The sequence below is a fragment of the Paramisgurnus dabryanus genome, chromosome 1 (assembly GCF_030506205.2).
Source record: "Paramisgurnus dabryanus chromosome 1, PD_genome_1.1, whole genome shotgun sequence".
Lineage (NCBI taxonomy): Eukaryota > Metazoa > Chordata > Actinopteri > Cypriniformes > Cobitidae > Paramisgurnus > Paramisgurnus dabryanus.
This window is the reverse complement of record NC_133337.1, coordinates 23,272,143-23,291,410: the sequence shown is the minus strand read 5'-3', so window position 1 is coordinate 23,291,410 and position 19,268 is coordinate 23,272,143. Positions and strand designations below refer to the sequence as shown.

The 19,268-nt window shown below is 38.6% G+C and overlaps 3 protein-coding genes across 3 annotated transcripts; 2 read left to right on the top strand and 1 right to left on the bottom strand.

Moving 5' to 3' along the window:
- Window positions 1–33: 33 nt before the first annotated feature.
- On the bottom strand, window positions 34–5,484 carry LOC135779360 (ras-related protein Rab-19). The gene is given in 5 exon segments (XM_073814055.1): window positions 34–945; window positions 947–1,000; window positions 1,002–1,027; window positions 1,440–1,623; window positions 4,893–5,484. Coding segments are annotated over 5 exon segments (693 nt in total). The 5' UTR covers window positions 5,115–5,484; the 3' UTR covers window positions 34–738.
- An 877-nt stretch (window positions 5,485–6,361) lies between these two features.
- On the top strand, window positions 6,362–11,690 carry cct2 (chaperonin containing TCP1, subunit 2 (beta)). Its single transcript, XM_065290080.2, has 16 exons — window positions 6,362–6,489; window positions 7,198–7,272; window positions 7,359–7,424; window positions 7,501–7,612; window positions 7,705–7,781; window positions 7,871–7,983; window positions 8,068–8,270; window positions 8,481–8,581; window positions 8,655–8,782; window positions 8,919–9,022; window positions 9,368–9,487; window positions 9,835–9,963; window positions 10,245–10,348; window positions 10,658–10,757; window positions 10,876–11,017; window positions 11,481–11,690. Exons 1-16 carry the CDS (start codon window positions 6,487–6,489, stop codon window positions 11,509–11,511), a joined length of 1,608 nt encoding a protein of 535 aa, XP_065146152.1. The 5' UTR covers window positions 6,362–6,486; the 3' UTR covers window positions 11,512–11,690.
- Window positions 11,691–13,579: 1,889 nt separating this feature from the next.
- On the top strand, window positions 13,580–19,058 carry nots (nothepsin). Its single transcript, XM_065290081.2, has 9 exons — window positions 13,580–13,728; window positions 13,808–13,991; window positions 14,841–14,958; window positions 15,094–15,212; window positions 15,549–15,745; window positions 15,879–16,001; window positions 16,070–16,223; window positions 17,495–17,593; window positions 17,669–19,058. The coding sequence occupies exons 1-9, from the start codon at window positions 13,676–13,678 to the stop codon at window positions 17,849–17,851; spliced, it is 1,230 nt and encodes a 409-aa protein (XP_065146153.1). The 5' UTR covers window positions 13,580–13,675; the 3' UTR covers window positions 17,852–19,058.
- Window positions 19,059–19,268: the final 210 nt, after the last annotated feature.

The following is a 19,268-nucleotide window of genomic DNA, read 5'->3' as shown; positions in this document are numbered from 1 at the left end:
GTGTGCAACTTTGCAAGAAAATGACAATCAACGCAAATGTAAATGTACTTTATGTGTATTTATACAAGCAGAAGAATCTGTGTCGTCTGTGACACTTCATCACACATAAAAAATTCATCCCTGTCAGTCAGGTGGAAACGCACATCATCTTAACTCCAGGTTGTGTTTGACTTCAGCTACACCTGTTGTTTAATATCTTACAAATCTGCTGGTCACAGCACTAAAATTCAAGCAGATAACCAAAAATATGAGAAACAGTGACAGTTTTCCAGCAATCTTGGTATCTAGACTGTGATATAATAACATTAAATCTCTTACAGCACAATAAAGCAATCTAAACACTGTTTATACATCAAGAATTGAGCTTTTTATCAAAAAATAGAAAACCTAAATGTTGATGCAAAATAAGACTTTGGAATATTGTTTTGCGTTATTAAATAGCTTTAGTTAAATCACTAACTTAAAGTTAAAAGCCAAAAAAATCACTAAATGCTTTGTAAAATGATTGCGTTCTGGGTTTTATTATGATTTAATTCTAGACATAATCACTTCATATAGATTCTCGTACAGTAAATGCATATGCTAATGTTTCAAAGCTCATTCATTTTTTTTAGCATATATTCTTATTTAAAGCACCTCACAGATAAATCGACTGAAACAATACTGTAAAAAGAAAAAAACAATTCACAACCGTCACAGTGTTGATAATCTCAGAAGAGAAGTTCATATATCTTAGGGTTAGCAGTCACAGCTCTTTCTGTCAGCAGTAAATGCGTTTGAATGATCGATGGATCTTGAGTTTGTTTTCAGTGTTACGGTGTGTGAATCATGACAGATATCCTCCTGTGTGACCTTCATCCCATTCATCATCATCAGTTCTCGTGCCATCATCACAAACGCTTCATCTACGCCCTGAGACTCTTTAGCTGAAGTCTCCAGCGCTGCCCACCATCTCTCTCTCATCTGCTAGTTTACAAGCATCTTTAAACTCAACCTGCCGCCTCGGCCTCCAGATCACACTTGTTACCTGTGAACAACAGTTTAAAGATTTAATCCATTATTAAGTAAAATCATAGGTCAGAGAACATTTATAACACTGAAAAACAAGATCATATTCATGAAATAAATGTTGAGCTTTATTCCTTCCATACAGTGTGTATACCCTGTGGTATGTTGTCACACCCGTATGGATGTGTAAATGTTATCTTGATATTAAAATGATGTGTAGATGTCACATAATTATTTAACACGATTTAGGAAGAATCTTTACAGCACCTTTATTTTTAATGGTATGAATATAAAAGTGCTGATCTTGTATTACTGAGAGGCTACGGGGTCACGAGGGTCCCTGCAGCAGATTTTATCTTTTTTATTTTCAGGATTTATTATCAAGTGTATTGAGATAATCATCTGAGTTTATTTTATGTGTATTGTTTTACCTATCAAAGCCATCAGAACGTTTGTTGCTCCAAATTTCTGAACCTCATGAATCCAGCGGGGGACAGAATCAAACGTGGCCCGGCGGGTGATGTCATAGGCGATCATGGCTCCATGTGCACTGCGATAGTAACTCTGTGTGATGGTGCGGAAACGCTCCTGTCCGGCCGTATCCCAAACCTGCATCTGTAAGACACAAAGACAAAAGACAAAAACTATCATGACTCGAATTCAAATCATTCACATCAACATGAAGGATGGATGAATGCATGGATGGATGGATGGAAGGATAAAACTTTAATAAAATATGAATGTAAGATATGATATGATCTCTCTGTATTGTTGTGTAGAGATGTTGATTATGTTTCTGCTGACAGGTCTGGTTGTTCCTGTGAAGCTCCACTGAGGTGTCCACTACTGTGATAACTTTAATTCATCATCATAGTAACAGGTGCACTGCTCACCACATATCTCTCTCTATCACTGTTTGTTTTTCTTGCTCTCTCTCTCTCTCTCTCTCTCTCATCTCTCCTCTCTCATCTCTCTCTCTCTCTCCTCTCTCTCTCTCTCTCTCTCTCTCTCTCGCTCTCTCTCTCTCTCTCTCTCTCTCTCTCTCTCTCTCTCTCTCTCTCTCTCTCTCTCTCTCTCTCGAATGTCTTTTTACCCATAACAATGTTTTCTCTCAAATATCAACTTGTTATTCAAAACCTGGTGAGCAGTTTTTACTCCAGTCACTACCTCTCTGATTTGAACTTTTCTACCATTAATGCCTAGGAAGAAAATTTCTGTTTCTTTATCATGTGTTAAACTTTTGTGACAACATGCCCCACTGTTTGGGGCAAGTCATCACAGTATCCCCTGCTATTAAAATAACTTTTTAATCTAAAAATTATTATAACACACAAATAAATTTATTAAAGTGCAGAAATGATAATAAAAATATAAAGCTTTGGTTTAAGCCAAAAAAACTGGGTCGGGCTTTCTGGGGTGGTCCTAAAATGGTTCAGGTCATACTTAGAAGGGAGAGGTTATTATGTGAGTATAGGTGACCATAAATCTGAGTGGACATCCATGACATGTGGAGTCCCACAAGGCTCAATTCTTGCGCCACTCCTGTTCAACCTGTATATGCTCCCACTGAGCCAAATAATGAGAGAGAACAAAATCACAGTTATGGAGACGACACTCAGATCTACTATGACTTCAGCCCCATTGACTCGCTGTGCAAATGCATTGATGAAGTTAACAGTTGGATGTGCCAAAACTTTCTTCAGTTAAACAAAGAGAAAACTGAAGTCATTGCGTTTGGAAACAAAGATGAAGTTCTCAAGGTGAATGCATACCTTGACGCTAGGGGTCAAACAACTAAAAATCATGTCAGGAATCTTGGTGTGATTCTGGAGTCTGACCTTAGTTTCAGTAGTCATGTCAAAGCAATAACTAAATCAGCATACTATCATCTCAAAAATATCGCAAGAATTAGATGCTTTGTTTCCAGACAAGACTTAGAGAAACTTGTGCATGCTTTCATCACCAGCAGGGTGGATTATTGTAATGGCCTCCTCACTGGCCTTCCCAAAAAGACCATAAGACAGCTCCAGCTCATTCAGAACGCTGCTGCCAGGATTCTGAGCAGAACCAGAAAATATGAACATATCACACCAGTCCTCAGGTCTCTACACTGGCTCCCAGTTACATTTAGGATTGATTTTAAAGTATTATTAATGGTATATAAATCACTCAGTGGACTAGGACCTCAATACATTGCTGATATGCTCATTGAATATAAACCCAACAGATCACTCAGATCATTAGGATCACATCAGCTAGAAATACCAAGGGTTCACTCAAAGCAAGGAGAGTCAGCTTTGAGCTATTATGCCAGTCGTAGCTGGAACCAGCTTCCAGAAGAGATCAGATGTGCTCCAACAGTAGCCACATTCAAATCCAGACTCAAAACACATCTGTTTAGCTATACATTTACTGAATGAGCACTATGCTGCGTCCGAACTGATTGCACTATATTTTGTATGCACTATTTTAATTCTTTTTATTTCTCTTGATTTTATTCTTATTTTTAACTGTTTTATATTCTAATGTTTCCTTTTCTTGATCTTCTTTTAATTGTAATTCATGTCCAGGCATAGGTGTCATTTACACTGGGGACGCTGGGGACATGTCCCCACCACTTTTTGAAATGTTTGATTTTGTCCAAACCAATTTTTGAATGCATTTGGTTAAAATGATAGTGATGCTTATGCGACTTACAACTAGTTTTGTGGTCCAGGGTCACATATGTAGCGTTGTATTGACTTAATGTGCTGCTGTTTTCTACAGTCTGGTGCTTTGGCACTGTTCGGTTGAGCTGGTGTTGCAGGGACTGTTACTGAGGGATTTATGTATTTTTGAGTATTTTTGTGTTGTTGACTGGCCTACGCTATGCCCATTTTTGATGCGCCGTTATTCAATATTTTTTCTTGTCCTGCTGTAATGTTTTTTCATCTGATCTTTTGTCCCCACCACTTTTCAACACAAACTGATGCCCCTGTGTCCAGGGTGTTTAGACTAACACGGCAGTAATTGTGAAAGAGTCGGTGAAAGCAGAGCAGGGGAAGAAGATATCTTATATATTGTGACTTTTATTCTTGTTTTATTCTTTTTCACACATTTAAACAGTTTTTATTAAAATCACATTTATTTTTTTTATTGATAGTTTAAATCTCATGTATCTTTGATTTTTTGTGGTTTTATTTTGTTTACTTTTACCCATCAGCTTTATTATGATACTTATTCTAGTTACATTTTTGAGGTTTTTCATTTCTTTTTAAAGTTTTAGATGACTCTGATGGATTTTTTCTCTCAAAAAGTGAATATAATATGACTCTATGTTACTGTATCTGAGGATCTGTATCTGACAACTAGCCCCTTACCTACATCTTATTGATTTCCATGTAAAACTTGAAAGACAACTAAAGAAACTAAAAGCTACTCTTGAAGGAAAGGTTTGGGTGACGGTTTTCATCCCCTCAGGAAACTAAAGAAAGGGTTTTGTCTAATCTCTTGTTTGCAGTCTGAGTTTCTCTCTCTCTTTCTCTCTCTCTCTCTCTCTCTCTCTCTCTCTCTCTCTCTCTCTCTCTCTCTCTCTCTCTCTCTCTCTGTCTTTCTTTCTGATGTTAACAGAGTAGTACTGTGTGTATTTAAATCATCAGATCCTGTTGAGTCGTGATGTACGACATATTTGATGATTATGCGTGAGCCTGGATAAACCTGCACAACCGGTCCTGCAGAACTCCTGCTGGTTAAACTAGTTCAGTGTGACGTTGAGATGTAATCAAAATAACCTCGTGTATAACCAGCTTTATCACATACAAGTTGAGTTCTGCCAAATAAAATGAGCGTATAAATGTGAGAAATGATTTATGTTGTAGTAATAAATGAATGTAAAGAAGGAAGACCTTGACTCTCTTGCCCTCGATGTTGATGGTCCGAACAGTGAAGTCCACTCCAATCGTGTTCTGTTGTCTCTCTGAGAAGATCCCAGATTTAAATCTCTGTATCACGCACGTCTTCCCCACGTTTGAATCTCCAATGAGAATAATCTTAAAAAGGAAATCAAAGGAGTCTTCAGACTCTGATCCAGAAATCTGATCACTCCACGTCTGATCCTGTTCTTCCATCTTCTTCCTGATGTTCTTCTCTTAATATAATCCTGTGTGTAAAAGACTCCATGAATCAATCTTCATCTGAGATCCCATAGTTCAAAGTGTTGATCTGGTGCTCAGGTGCTGCTCTTAACAAACCCTCCTCACATATTAAACTTCCCCTGAGACCTTCAGCTTTTCCCATCTGTATTTTCCCCAGCAAACCACTGAACTGAGATCAGCTCTCACTGATATTTGCTTTTAGAGGTCAAACTTCTGCTGGTGTTAAAGTTTTTCCATCTGAAGATCTCTACAGTCGCTCACACAGTCTCTGTCTCTGTGTTCGGTCTCTCTGAGTCTCGTGATCTCTCACTTTTCCTTCACAGCAAGGTTTAGCAGGTGAAAGGGCCACCTGTTCACCTACTGCATTGTGGGAAATGTAGTCATCAACACTGCCTCACATTAAATGTTATACACAGCTCTGTCCATACATGAAACTCTCCATCAACTCATTTCAGTTCATTCTTAATGTTTAGTGTTCAGAAATATCTTCCTGATGTTAATATATCACATTTGAATGAAGAAAATAATTATAAACTCAAAAACCTGCCCCATTTAAAGTGACAGATTTAGCTACCTGGCCTGGCAGCTGGTAATAAACTTAAATGTCCTGTAAATTAAAGAAAATTAGGTTTGTTTAGATTATTTTATTGATATCCATAAGTAAATTTGTTTTGCAGTGAAGTGATAATGGCATCCATTCATGACACAAAACACATCCTAACAATAATACATATATAACTACACCAACATACGTATATTCATAAATAAAACACTGTGGTAGCAGCTAGGGTTGAATGAGCTTAACAAAATGAAAATAATGTTTGCATAAACGTTTGATGTAATTGGGTGAAATCATATAATAAAAATGTTGTGCACTAAGTATGTGTACAGTAAATATTATTGTGTGGATACATAACATTAGTAACATTACTGTAAATATGTAATAACATGCATACTTATATATTTACATAATATAATACGTATGTTAAACCTAACCCTAAGGGTATATCAAAAGTCTCTTTGAGGGAAAAGATCACAGTATGTGGTACATGCATATGCTACATCATTTTCTCAACAGATGAAGAACCACTAACCCAGCAAGCATCATTAATTATAAGCATGCGTTTGTAACGTGTTTTTTATTACATTAGTATTACTAACAAACACCTAAACTGAAACAGAAGCTATCTTTAAACGTCCAATAAACTTGTACGTTTACTAAAGAGACTTTTATTTTAAAAAGTCTGTCAGAAGATCATCGGGCGGAAGCGGATCGTCGGTCTCACGCTTCCCTGTTCCAACTCTTCCGGTCGCGTGCGGCTTTACAGCACACCCCAGAATCACCATGGTGAGCGATATATTGAGTTAAATAGCATTAAAATGTTTAATTTAACCGAACTAGAAATGATATCGTGTTATAGGACACATGTAGCGGGTTTACGAGGACTTTAATCATATAGAGCTGATTCATTGTGAATGCGTGCATGCCCGGCGCGTCATATGCGCGTGAACAATGAAAAAGTTAATATACAAACGTCAGTAGCGTTACTTCACAAAATGCAGATGATTAAACAGTTTGTTACAGTAGGAATTGTACAAGTGTAAATATTATAAATATTCATCATTAAACTCTCATGTGCGCTAACCGGCTAACGGCTCTGCCTTTGTGCGACAGTGAGATGCGCATGCGCTCTAAATCTTTAATATTATCTATAAATGATCCCTGTATGATGAGTATTATAATGTTTGAGAGTGTTTATGTTATTAAAACATTTTCATGTCAGATGTGTGTTTGTGTGATGCTTCAGTAGTGTCATCAGATGTTTCTAGTGTTTTCTGAGGGAGGAGTCTAAACGCCCTGACATCAGTACACATCTATATATGAGCATCACACTGTCCTCTTCATATATTACCACTCTTATACATTAATATTCATAGTTTAACATCAGAAAACATTCAGAAACATCTTACAATACCAAAATGCAAACCTTTATGTTTGTGGTGTCAGAATATGAGATTACTGATGATAAATAATGTTATGATGTAATTATTTCAGGCGTCTTTATCAATGGCCCCAGTGAACATCTTCAGACATGGAGCTGATGAAGAAAAAGCTGAGACTGCTCGACTGGTGCGTACACTGCTTTCAAACAGATTCAATCATCATCATCATTAAATGTTTCAGATAATTAATGGTTAATTTATGATGTGTTTCAGTCTTCTTTCATTGGTGCGATCGCTATTGGAGATCTGGTGAAGAGCACGCTGGGTCCTAAAGGAATGGTAAGAGTCATCATCACATATGCTGTTGTGAATACGGTTTGTGATCATTCATGATGTTAACTGTGCAACTTTACAGGACAAGATCCTATTGGGCGGCGGTAAGGAAGGTAACGTCACGGTGACGAATGACGGAGCGACCATCCTGAAAGCCATCGGTGTGGATAACCCTGCCGCTAAAGTGCTCGTGGGTGTGTACACCACTATTTATATATATTGATATTATTTCCTGCTTTGCTGTTTGTGAGTTTCTTATAAGTGTGTGTGTGTGTTTATATCTCAGACATGTCTAAAGTTCAGGACGATGAAGTCGGTGATGGTACGACATCAGTTACTGTGCTGGCCGCTGAGCTGTTGCGGGTACATCACCACACACGTGTCATATAATGAATCCTCAGGACGTCTGTGATGATCATTACTGATGTTTTCTTGTTTTGTCTGTGCCTTAGGAAGCCGAGCTTCTGATCGCCAAGAAGATTCATCCTCAGATCATCATCTCTGGATGGAGAAAGGCGACTCAAGCCGCCCGTGATGCCCTCAGAGAGGCAGCAGTGGATCATGGGTAACGATATAAGTGTGTTGTCCTGTGGCGCATACGCTGCTGGTGGTTTGTGTGAAATATTAAATCTCTTGAGTTTGTCTGTAGGAATGATGAAGCTAAATTCCAGGAGGATCTGTTGAACATCGCCCGCACGACTCTTTCATCAAAGCTGCTCACCCATCATAAGAATCACTTCTCTAAACTGGCCGTTGAAGCTGTGCTCAGACTGAAGGGGTCAGGAAATCTGGAGGCCATTCACGTCATCAAGAAACTCGGAGGCAGTTTGACCGACTCCTACCTTGATGAAGGTGCTTATGTTTGATTGAAATTAAACAATGAAGCATTATTATATTTTACATTTATTCATTTAGTAATAAAAAAACTTATTAGAGTTTTGAAAGGTAATTAATTTGAAATTTTTATTGGCAAGATTTAATTTTCTCCATTACCCTGCGTATGTGGGATGTTCGTGTGTACTCATCTTACTCTTGTGTATTTGGCTATGAATGTGTGCACAGGGTTTCTATTGGACAAAAAGATCGGTGTCAATCAACCCAAGAGGATCGAGAACGCCAATATTCTCATCGCTAACACTGGGATGGACACAGATAAGATCAAGGTACATGAAGTGATTTCCTCTCTCTCGTGATGTTTTTTATCAGTGTTTAACAGCTGACCTCATCCACCCGCAGATCTTCGGCTCCAGGGTTCGTGTGGACTCCACGGCTAAAGTGGCTGAGATCGAGATGGCTGAGAAGGAGAAGATGAAGGAGAAGGTGGAGCGGATCCTCAAACACGGCATCAACTGCTTCATCAACAGGTGTCAACGCATGGTTTATTTCACAGTGAGATTCTTGCGTGAACACGGGCTAAAGGTTTTTGGTGATAATTATAATTAATCCACACTGTCATGTATGTGATGTAGGGTTAAAGCATGTGATGTTTTTGATCACCAGGCAGTTGATCTATAACTATCCTGAGCAGCTGTTTGGTGCGGCTGGTGTGATGGCCATTGAACACGCTGACTTTGTAGGAGTTGAGCGTCTGGCTCTGGTTACAGGTATGATCGCACAAACACCACACTTGTGTTTGAAATACTTCAGTATTACTCTATCTGCACTATATAGCGTGAATATACCATACAAGCTGTTTATAAGATCATGAGAAACATTCAATCAGCTGTGTTCAGATGTTTAAGCGACGTACATTAACATGCTCATATCGACGTCATGTGATGATATAACACAAAACTGAAATGTTTATTGTTGTGTAGTATTAAGTATTATTAGTTATATTCTGTGTGCACATGATGAGAGAATATCTAGCTATGACAGTTTGCAGATGCGACGCCTCCTTTGAGATGTTGATTTGTATGGTAAGCTCTGTTTTTCCTTTACTCTTGCAGGAGGTGAAATCACCTCCACCTTTGATCATCCAGAGCTGGTGAAGATCGGTCACTGTAAGCTCATAGAGGAGGTGATGATCGGTGAAGATCTCCTCATCCATTTCTCTGGAGTCACCATGGGTAAATAAACATCTGACTTATACTGGCACTAGTCAATATTCAAAGTACATTTCTGCTGATTTTGACATGTCTTTAAATAACATGTGATTCGTTTTAATGAATTTTCATACAGTCGATTTCATTGAATTGCCTCTAACATGTTAATATTGCTGCTTATTACAAAGCATTAGATTTGTGCATATAAATAAAATGAATCAATCAGACTTCAGTAGTTATTCAGTTAAAATTACATCTCTTTAAGTGAAACAAACTGCTGTTTTAACACAATACATTACTTTACATCATATCAAAGCCTGTGATGATATATTTTTCTGTTTGCTAAACATATGTTGTGGTGTTTTGTGTAGGTGAAGCGTGTACTATTGTCCTGCGTGGAGCGACTCAGCAGATCCTGGACGAGGCGGAGCGTTCCCTTCATGATGCTCTCTGTGTCCTCGCTCAGACCGTTAAAGAGACGCGCACCGTCTATGGTGGAGGTCAGTTTATTCTACAATCACATGAAAGATGTACAGCTCTGTCAACTTTATTTCATGTAATGTTGTGTATTAATGTGTGATGTGTAGCGATAACATTAAAACTAGGGTAGGTATGGCTTCACTGTAATGATGTCTCATGGGAGTGGGTGTGGCTTTAGAGAGAGAGGTCAAATAGGAGTGTGGGATCTTTCCCCATTTATGCTTTCCCGGTTTTATCTTACTGTTGCTAACTGCTAGTAAACTGCACACCCTAGTTTTAAATGTGATCTGTTGTGTTTCAGGATGCTCTGAGATGTTGATGGCTAAAGTGGTGTCAGATTTGGCTAACAGGACGGCTGGTAAAGAGGCGGTTGCCATGGAGTCGTTTGCTAAAGCTCTGAGGATGGTATGACATCAGATTGTCAATACTCCAACATCTCTTCTCAATAGATATACTATACAAATGTGTTTTCAGTAAACTGAGTAAATGTTTGTGTATCTTTGTGTTGTTGTAAATACATCTGTCAAATACATAAAGACATATCAAAGATTCCAGTCAAACACACGTTTAAATATGATGATGTTTAAAGGTTTTTCACAGTGATGCCATTGAGAAGAACCATTCCTGTTTATAATCTAAAGATCATTATTTTACCACTAAGAACACAGAGACGTTTCGGTGTTTGTTAAAGCTGCAGGACTGTTTGTGTTTCAGCTGCCCACCATCATTGCAGATAACGCCGGATATGACAGCGCAGAGCTGGTGTCTCAACTGAGAGCGGCTCACCAGGAGAACAAGAACACGTTTGGACTGGGTAACGAACACCAATCACATCTCATAACCTTCTGTGTCTGCTTTAAATGACAAATGTGCATCACAACACTCTCACTAGAGTTTCCTCCCAAGTGACCTTTGACCTGTGTGGTTTACAGATATGATGCAGGGCACAATCGGTGATATGGCGTCTCTGGGCATCACAGAAAGCTTTCAGGTGAAGAGACAGGTGTTGCTGAGCGCGGCAGAAGCAGCTGAGATGATCCTGCGTGTGGACAACATCATTAAAGCTGCTCCCAGGTAAACATCATCATGACATCAGCATCATACACACACACACACACACACACACACACACACACACACACACACACACACACACACACACACACACATATCACACAAGACGACTGCTCTATGAATGTTGTTTCAGTAAAGCTGTATGCACACAAATCCAGTCTTGTGTCTGTTAAACACGTTGATAAGTTATTGATGAAAACAATACAAACATCTTAATGATGAGATGGTGAAATGTGCACAAGCTTACGTTTATCCCAAAATAGTTGCTGTAAGAAAAGTAAAACCTGTGTGTTACCCTCCATCAAGCCTCTCTTTCACATGAATGAAACACCGGTTTATAAATCATTTGTGTACAGACTGCCTCACACTGGTGACCGGCCAAAATACATGCACCACAGACACTACACATGTATAATATCAGTGATGTCAGATGTTTACATGTTTGTCATGTTGTGTGTTACAGGAAACGTGTACCTGATCATCATCCCTGCTAAACACAGATTGATCTTGTGTATTTATTAACAGGAAGGAAGTTTGGCCTCTGTTAGCGCTTCAGTTTGTAGTTTTTGTGTAGTCGCACTTGACAAGTGTTGAATGTGTCTCGCTACATGATTCAGCATAATGACGGCTTGCTCTTTTGTTTACTGAATAAAACATTACAGACATTAAACAACTCAATGTTGTGTTTGTTTTTATTGCATTTGAATGTGTATGAAAACAAAATGGAACTTGATTGCTGTTGGTGGTGTTAAAGGTATTGCAGAGGATTTTCTTTTTCCGGGTGGATCATCAAGACTATTGGTCCTCCTAGTTGTCAATCAGGAGTGTTGCACAATTGCATTTTTTAAAAAAGTGGATAAGGCGGTTCCTTTCTAAAATTCGAGAAAATCCTCCGCTACACCTTTAAGTCAGGCCACACAATTACTTTCAGTCATAGTTGTGTCCCCAGAGATTAAGGGGTGGTATTTTTATAATAAGAGCTCCTTATGACGACATAAGGAGAGCCAAATTTTAAAGACCTATTTTTTCATGTGCTTGTAGAGAATGGTTTACCAAAACTAAGTTACAGGGCTGATCTTTTTCACATTTTCTAGGTGGACAGAAGCACTGGGGACTCAATTATAGCACTTAAACATGAAGTCAGATTTTTCTGCCATGGCCTAGGGATGGCTCCCGCGAAACTGACGTTTCGACACTGTGTCGAGATCCCGAAGCGTAAATGTTTCGAAACACTGCTCCAAAATGTGATTCGAAACACCCATGTCACGTGATGAAGTGATTCGAAACACCAAGCGGTGCATTTCACAAGTATTTTTTAAGGTGGCGTACCTGTCGAATCTGCGTCGAATCTTAAACTGACAGGGTAGGAAACAAAACTGACAATACCTCATAGATGCGTTTTTGGCAAGATCAAATACTATAAATTACTGAAAAGAAGCTTTTTTCCTCATAGGTATGTAACACTTAGGCTACTTACAAAAAATGCATGCCAGCAACAAGTGTCCCTTGTGTGAGAATGTTTTCAAAGGCTGGAGAAATTATATGTAAAAAAGAAGCTGGTTGAGTTTATCAACACAGAACAATTTATATATTTAAATAAAGATCTTTATATGTAAACAATGTGGCATATTATGGCTTGATATATTTTATGAATATCTTATTATTTATTTGGTATATCTCTATTCTATTTTTTTTTTTCATTAAATAGACCCGAATAGCTTATAGTTATCAACAATTGTGAGCCTAAAAGCTCATGTAGTTGTCAAACAGATGTTAAAACAACAACAAAAAACATTTTTTTATGATGACGTAGCGCATGTATTTCTCGGGCTCGATCCTAAGATCTACGCATGAGAGTCGAGAGCACTATCCACTCTCCCATTCGATCACTTGTGTGTCAATCAAACAACATGTGGGATACAATTTGTTAGCGCTCGTCTACAATCTTGTCAAGGCTGCTTCATGTAAAGACATGCAAACGACCGCTAGGTGTCACTGTGGAGGCGGTTTCGGATTGATGTTTCGAAGCCTCGAAACATACGGCACAATTGATTCAACTGTTTCAGTGTTTCACGAAGCCTCGCTCTGCCCACCACTACCATGGCCCCTTTAACTGAACAAACCAAGTATTGGAGTTTAGTGTTTATGCTGAGTGGTTTGTAATACAGATGTGATTTCTCAGATCTTGTAGTTTGTGTTGTGCAGATATTTCAGACTCACTGTATGAAAACTGAGAACCCAGTCAATTTCTCTAAAGAGACAAAAATAAAACTCAAATCAAACACAACTGCATCATGATGACAACTTTTACGTGAGAACCGCCACACAGTTTATGCTTTAATGCATGTTGTCCTAAGATGTGTTAGTGTAACTTTAAGTGTTAAATCAACACAGCACATGAAAAGGGTCAAACTGACCTGATATCTGTCAAGTTAAATCATTCTTTTAACATTTAATACATTAACTACAGTAAATCAAACGTTTTCTGGATCTGTTGGTCTTCGCTTTATTTATTTACTGTCCTGGCTGATGATAAATTTCAGATGGGTTGTTCTTGACCTGACCTGATGTTAACCGTGACCTGGTTTACTCTCAGATAAGGAGGTTAGTTACTGTGGTCAGTGCATTGACCAGCACTTTACACACGCGCACACCAGCATGAGGACGTTTCTGATCCTGTTTAGTTTGGGCTTTGTTGAAAGTCTAATAAGGTAAAATCTTTAATGAAATCATTTATTCCGCATTAAATGTAAGTGTCCTCCTCTCATGCGCTCTTCTTATTTCTCTCAGGGTGCCGTTGAGTCGCGCGCCTTCAGTGCGGAGTAAACTGCGCGCCGCCGAGCAGCTGCAGGAGTTCATGCGCGAGCACGAGCCGGACTTCTACTCGCGCCGCTACGCGCAGTGTTTCCCTCCCGCGCGTGACTTCATTCGACTGCCGGGAAAATCTGTGGAGCGACTTTACAGCTTCATGGATGTGAGGTTTAAAGATTAAATCCGCTAAAGAGCGATAATGACTTCTAATGTTCTTTAAACACACGAATACTGAAAAATACACACAAGACCAGCATGAACCGGTTTAAGATAGTCCTCACAGCCTGGCAAAGCTGGTGGGTCAGATGGTCTTCAAGCCTGACCAGCTAAAAAGTGACCAAAATACTGCTAGACCAGCTAATACCAAGCTACGAGACCAGTTAAAACCAGCTCACCAGCTTATGCCAGTTTTTCAGTAGGGGGATGAAATTGATTCTTTTATTCTCTTTATCTCTTATTCTGGTTATAAAGAGATAATTCTCCAGTATTTTATTAAATTATTCCAAACAACACGTAACAAATAGATAAATTAATATCTAAACTACTTTATAAAATGTGGTTTTGCAACCTAAATAACTTCTCTAGTAATTATTTAGGGGTTTTGCAATATGTTTCCATGAATGCAAAGGTTTGTCTAAAAATACTAATAGTTATTAACACATTAAAGTTTGTTTTAATTATCGTAATTATAAACTGCTATTAATTATACATATTAACAGGGTTAAGCAAAATGAAAATACAAATATCATTAATCTCCAGCATCCGCACTTAAAAATGAACATTAATCTCTTCATATCATGACTGATTTATATTAACTTAGTTTAACAGTTTCTGTATTTATGAATTTACAGATGAGAGATGTATTTTAGTGATTTGATCCAGATTATTGTTCAGCCAAACTGCTGAATCTACTGTTAACCTGTTGAAGTCATTGATTGGTCATGTATATGATGGACAGATGGATGGATGGATAGATAATGATTGATGTGATGATGTGATATTGTGTGTAAAGGCTCAGTTTTTTGGTGAGATCAGTCTGGGAAACCCACAGCAGAACTTCACAGTAATCTTTGACACCGGCTCCTCTGATCTCTGGGTCCCTTCATCATACTGCGTCAGTCAAGCGTGTGGTAACTTTCATCTTCATTATTTATTTCTTGTGTCTTTCTGAATGCTGAGACTGAACGAATGATGTGGATGAAATGACGTGGAGATTATTTGATTTATTTGTGCTGCTGGGTCATTTTGTTCTTCTGTTGGCACAGCGATGCATCACAAGTTCAAGGCCTTCAAGTCCAGCACTTACACGCATGACGGACGAGTGTTTGGCATTCATTACGGCTCTGGACACCTGCTGGGGGTCATGGCCAGAGAACAACTCATGGTAATCTTATCAAGTAATGTTTCTTCTGCATTTCTATTAAATAACTCAATGATTAGTTTGTAAAGAGCTCAAAACCAGAAATAAAACTCACTTCTGACATCAAACGTTAACCCAACACACACAGAAATAAATAGATAGCAGGTGGGTTTAATGTGGTCTGGATCAGGTTTTCTTTAACCATGTGTATCTTTATCTCTGCTTTTTACAACCCTCAGTCAGATCAATGCGTTCATTTTACTGTCAGCAGCACATCTACAGTTAAAGTAAAGACCATTCATCACTGCTTCACTCTTCATCTTCCTCGTCTTCATCAGTGTTGGGTTTGTTTTGACTCAGGTGGGCTCTTTGACGGTTCAGAATCAGATCTTTGGAGAGGCTGTGTATGAGCCCGGGTTTGCTTTCGTCATGGCCCACTTTGATGGGGTTTTGGGTTTGGGTTTCCCTCAGTTGGCAGAAGAGATGGGTTCTCCAGTGTTTGACAGCATGATAGCGCAGAACAGCGTGGATGAGCCGGTGTTCTCCTTCTACCTCAGGTAAGATAACACTACAGATACATGATGTAGGACATTTAATAAACATACACCATTCAGAACCAGAGTCCGACTTCTGTAATCCCACTGTAGATGTTGAAAACTCTCACAGATGATTCTTGTATCTCAATCACAGGAACAACGGCTCTGGGTTTGGTGGAGAGCTTTTGTTTGGAGGTGTAGATGAAACTCTGTTTGTTCCTCCTATTAACTGGGTTTCCGTCACGCAGAAGGGCTACTGGCAAATCAAAATGGATGGGTGAGTTCATCTTACAAACTTTCACTCTCACAGACAGACAGATATTTGTGTAATTGTGTTGTGTTTAGTGTGAAGGTCCAGGGAGCTCTGAGTTTCTGCTATCGTAGTTCTCATGGATGTCAAGCTGTAGTAGACACAGGAACTTCACTGATTGGCGGCCCAAGCAGAGACATTCTGATGCTTCAGCAGTTCATCGGAGCCACACCCACTGCCATTGGAGAGGTGAGGGCCAACCTCATTTAAGATGTTTGATAAACCTGTGAGATTGAGTTCTGAAGGTACTGAAAGCTTGAAATTGATTCAGGTGGTCACTAGTGGTAACTAGTGAAGTGAGATCAGGAGGGGTTTGATTGGAGCCCTGTCTAGTTCTGGGGTGGGCATTCTTGCTGCAACCCTAATTAACAGGGTTCCCACGAGTCCTTAAAATCCTTGAAAGTTTGTGAATTTTGGGGAAAAAATTCAAGGCCATGGGAAGTTTTTGAAAATATTCATACATAGATTCAAGCACTTTCAATGACCCGTATATGTTTTATGCAAGAAGTTTTCTGGAAAATAATCCATATTATTCCCTGTGTAGTTTAGGATAATATCATAAAAATTGTAGACTTTTTAAGCACATGTGCTAAACTGTTTAAATGCTTATATCTTCTGTATGTGAATGTTGATTCATACCAAAACGTTTTTTTGTATAGTTGTGTTTGAAAAAAAAATGTCTCAAAAACTGTTGTTCCCTGAGAAGGGAACGAGACGCTGCGTCTCACTTGCCATACCTCCTGCGTCCCTGTAAAGCCATCTTTGGCAATATTTCATATAGCGATATACTTCCTGACTCCTGCATCACCCTGTCTTTGTCATTAAGCCTCACCATTGGTTGAATTTGATATACACATTGACGCACTTACCCCTGGAGGCGTCCCCAAAGTGTCACCGCAGTGATGCAGCGCGAGTTCCCTCAAAAGGAAACTGTTACAATGTATCTTAAAAAATAACACGATGTAACCTTGCTCTCACTTGAAATGTGTCCCCACATTTAGTCCTTGAATTTGATTGTATTGGACCTGAAAAATCCTTGAAAGGTCTTTGAATTTGACGTTAACTGAGGTGTGGGAACCCTAAATTAAACACTACTGAAAGTCATTATCAGTTCACCCTGCAGCCTTTGATTCGATTATTCAGGTGTGTTTGATTAAGGTTGGAGCTAAACTTTGCAGGACAGTGGCCCTCCAGGACCAGGAATGATCTAGTTTATTTAAAACCGACATACTGGTGCATTCTGGATCATTTGTAAAGACTTGGTCACGCTGACTTGATGGCCAGAGATTAGACAAGAAACATCACAGCACTGCTAACTCAGACAAAATGATTATCTGCAGGTTTTTTACTCATTTTACAAGACATTATTGAATGACTAATGTTTTCCTTTAAGCTCTTTATGCAGTAATATTATTAGGCTTTAATCTACAACCTTAAGTGTTTTTATTTCTGTGTTTCAGTATTTGTTAGACTGTGCCAGGATCAGTAGTCTGCCTGTGGTGTCCTTCCTGTTGAATGATGTTGAGTATTCACTGACTGGGGAGCAGTATGTCAGGAGAGTAAGTAAACACTACAGGTATAGATGATATACACACAGAGAAATGCTTAAATAAACTCCGTGATTTTGTCTGCAGGAGATCCTGAACAATAATGAGATTTGCATCAGTGGGTTTCAGTCCATAGACGTCCCGTCTCCAGCCGGACCCATGTGGATTCTGGGAGATGTTTTCCTGTCTCAGTTTTACAGCATCTATGACAGAGGTCATAATCGCGTGGGGTTCGCTCATCTTTCTCCAACGTCAAAGATCATCACATAGACATAAACACAGTGCTGTTCATCTAATGCTCCTTACAATCACAGCAGCCACTTAAATATCATCATCTGATCGTTTGCTCTTTTGAATGATTCCCTATATTTACAGGACAGAATTCATGCAGTATTTTATTAGAGATAAACATGTTTCATACTGCTCATTTATTATTCTGTATAGAAATAGCTAAAGATGGTTTCCACATTTATACAAACTACAACAGCTCTGAATTAGGCCAGACTGTGATTAGAAAGAATATATTGGCTAGTAGTAAAGCATCAAGACTCTACAAAGCATTTGATTGTTTCATTTATTGTGTGAATGTAAATGAGATGCAATTTGATTGGCCAAACAAAATGCTAAAAATTCAGCTAAAGTTATGTTATTTTAAAGAGTCATAAGTAGTGGGTTTGAGTAGTTGCATTTAATAAAAAAGCTTTTGTTATAATTGTCAAAAATTGTCTAAAAACCCAGTTTTATTTTGCTTGTGGACAACTCATGTGGTTATGTTTATTAGAAATTAATGAATACACAATTTACAATCAATACTTTACATTACATTATTTTTACTTTGAAATACATCATTTACATGTACAAGTTAGTTTGACAGTGTTAGCATGAAAACAAGATAGTTTAGGTGGTTAGTACTGCTTTTATTAATCAAATAAATAAAAGCATTAATCAACTCTCGCTGATGCAGGGATGTTTTGAAAAGTAATTTTTTTCTCCTGAATGGGCAAACCACGCCACCCTTGTCTTTTCATCAGCTCCTCCACCTGCTTCTCTTGTTGTTTTTTCCAGGAAGGAAGACTGAAAAAACTTTCCCGCCATTGACGAGTTATCTCGTTAATTACAAGAAAACATTTGCATGAAAAAACGTGTTTCTTAAAGGTTTTTATGTTAAAGGAGCGGTGAATCAAAGAATCAATTTTAACGTCCTCATTACTGAAATATAGTTTTTGGCACCAAGCCAAGAAAACAGTTGGTTCAGGAATGTGCCAATATGCGATGTTGTAGAGATTTTATCCCCACCTTCAAATTCAAATTGCAAGAACTGCTTTTGTAACCCCGCCCACAGGTTCGCCTGACACACGTGTTGGCCAGGGGCAAAGCAAACCGTATGCAGTGTCTCAACAATCAGTAAACATGTCTTTAAAGATTGCCAAATGTAACCAAAATGACTTTTAAATACATTTTTCCTGAGAGACTTTTATTTTGACGCAGTGATCTGTTATAAGTACCCATGGAAATGGAGTGTTCGGTTGTGGAAGAAAACAATCGCTGTATAACCCTCCTTCGGAAGCTAACATTAGGAATGCATAGTTGTTACTTGAAGTGCTTGTTTACTTTGTGTGCCGCAGATTCCAACCCAGTCTCAAGGCAAGTCGTGTTATAGTAACGAAAATTTTGATTAATTTATTTT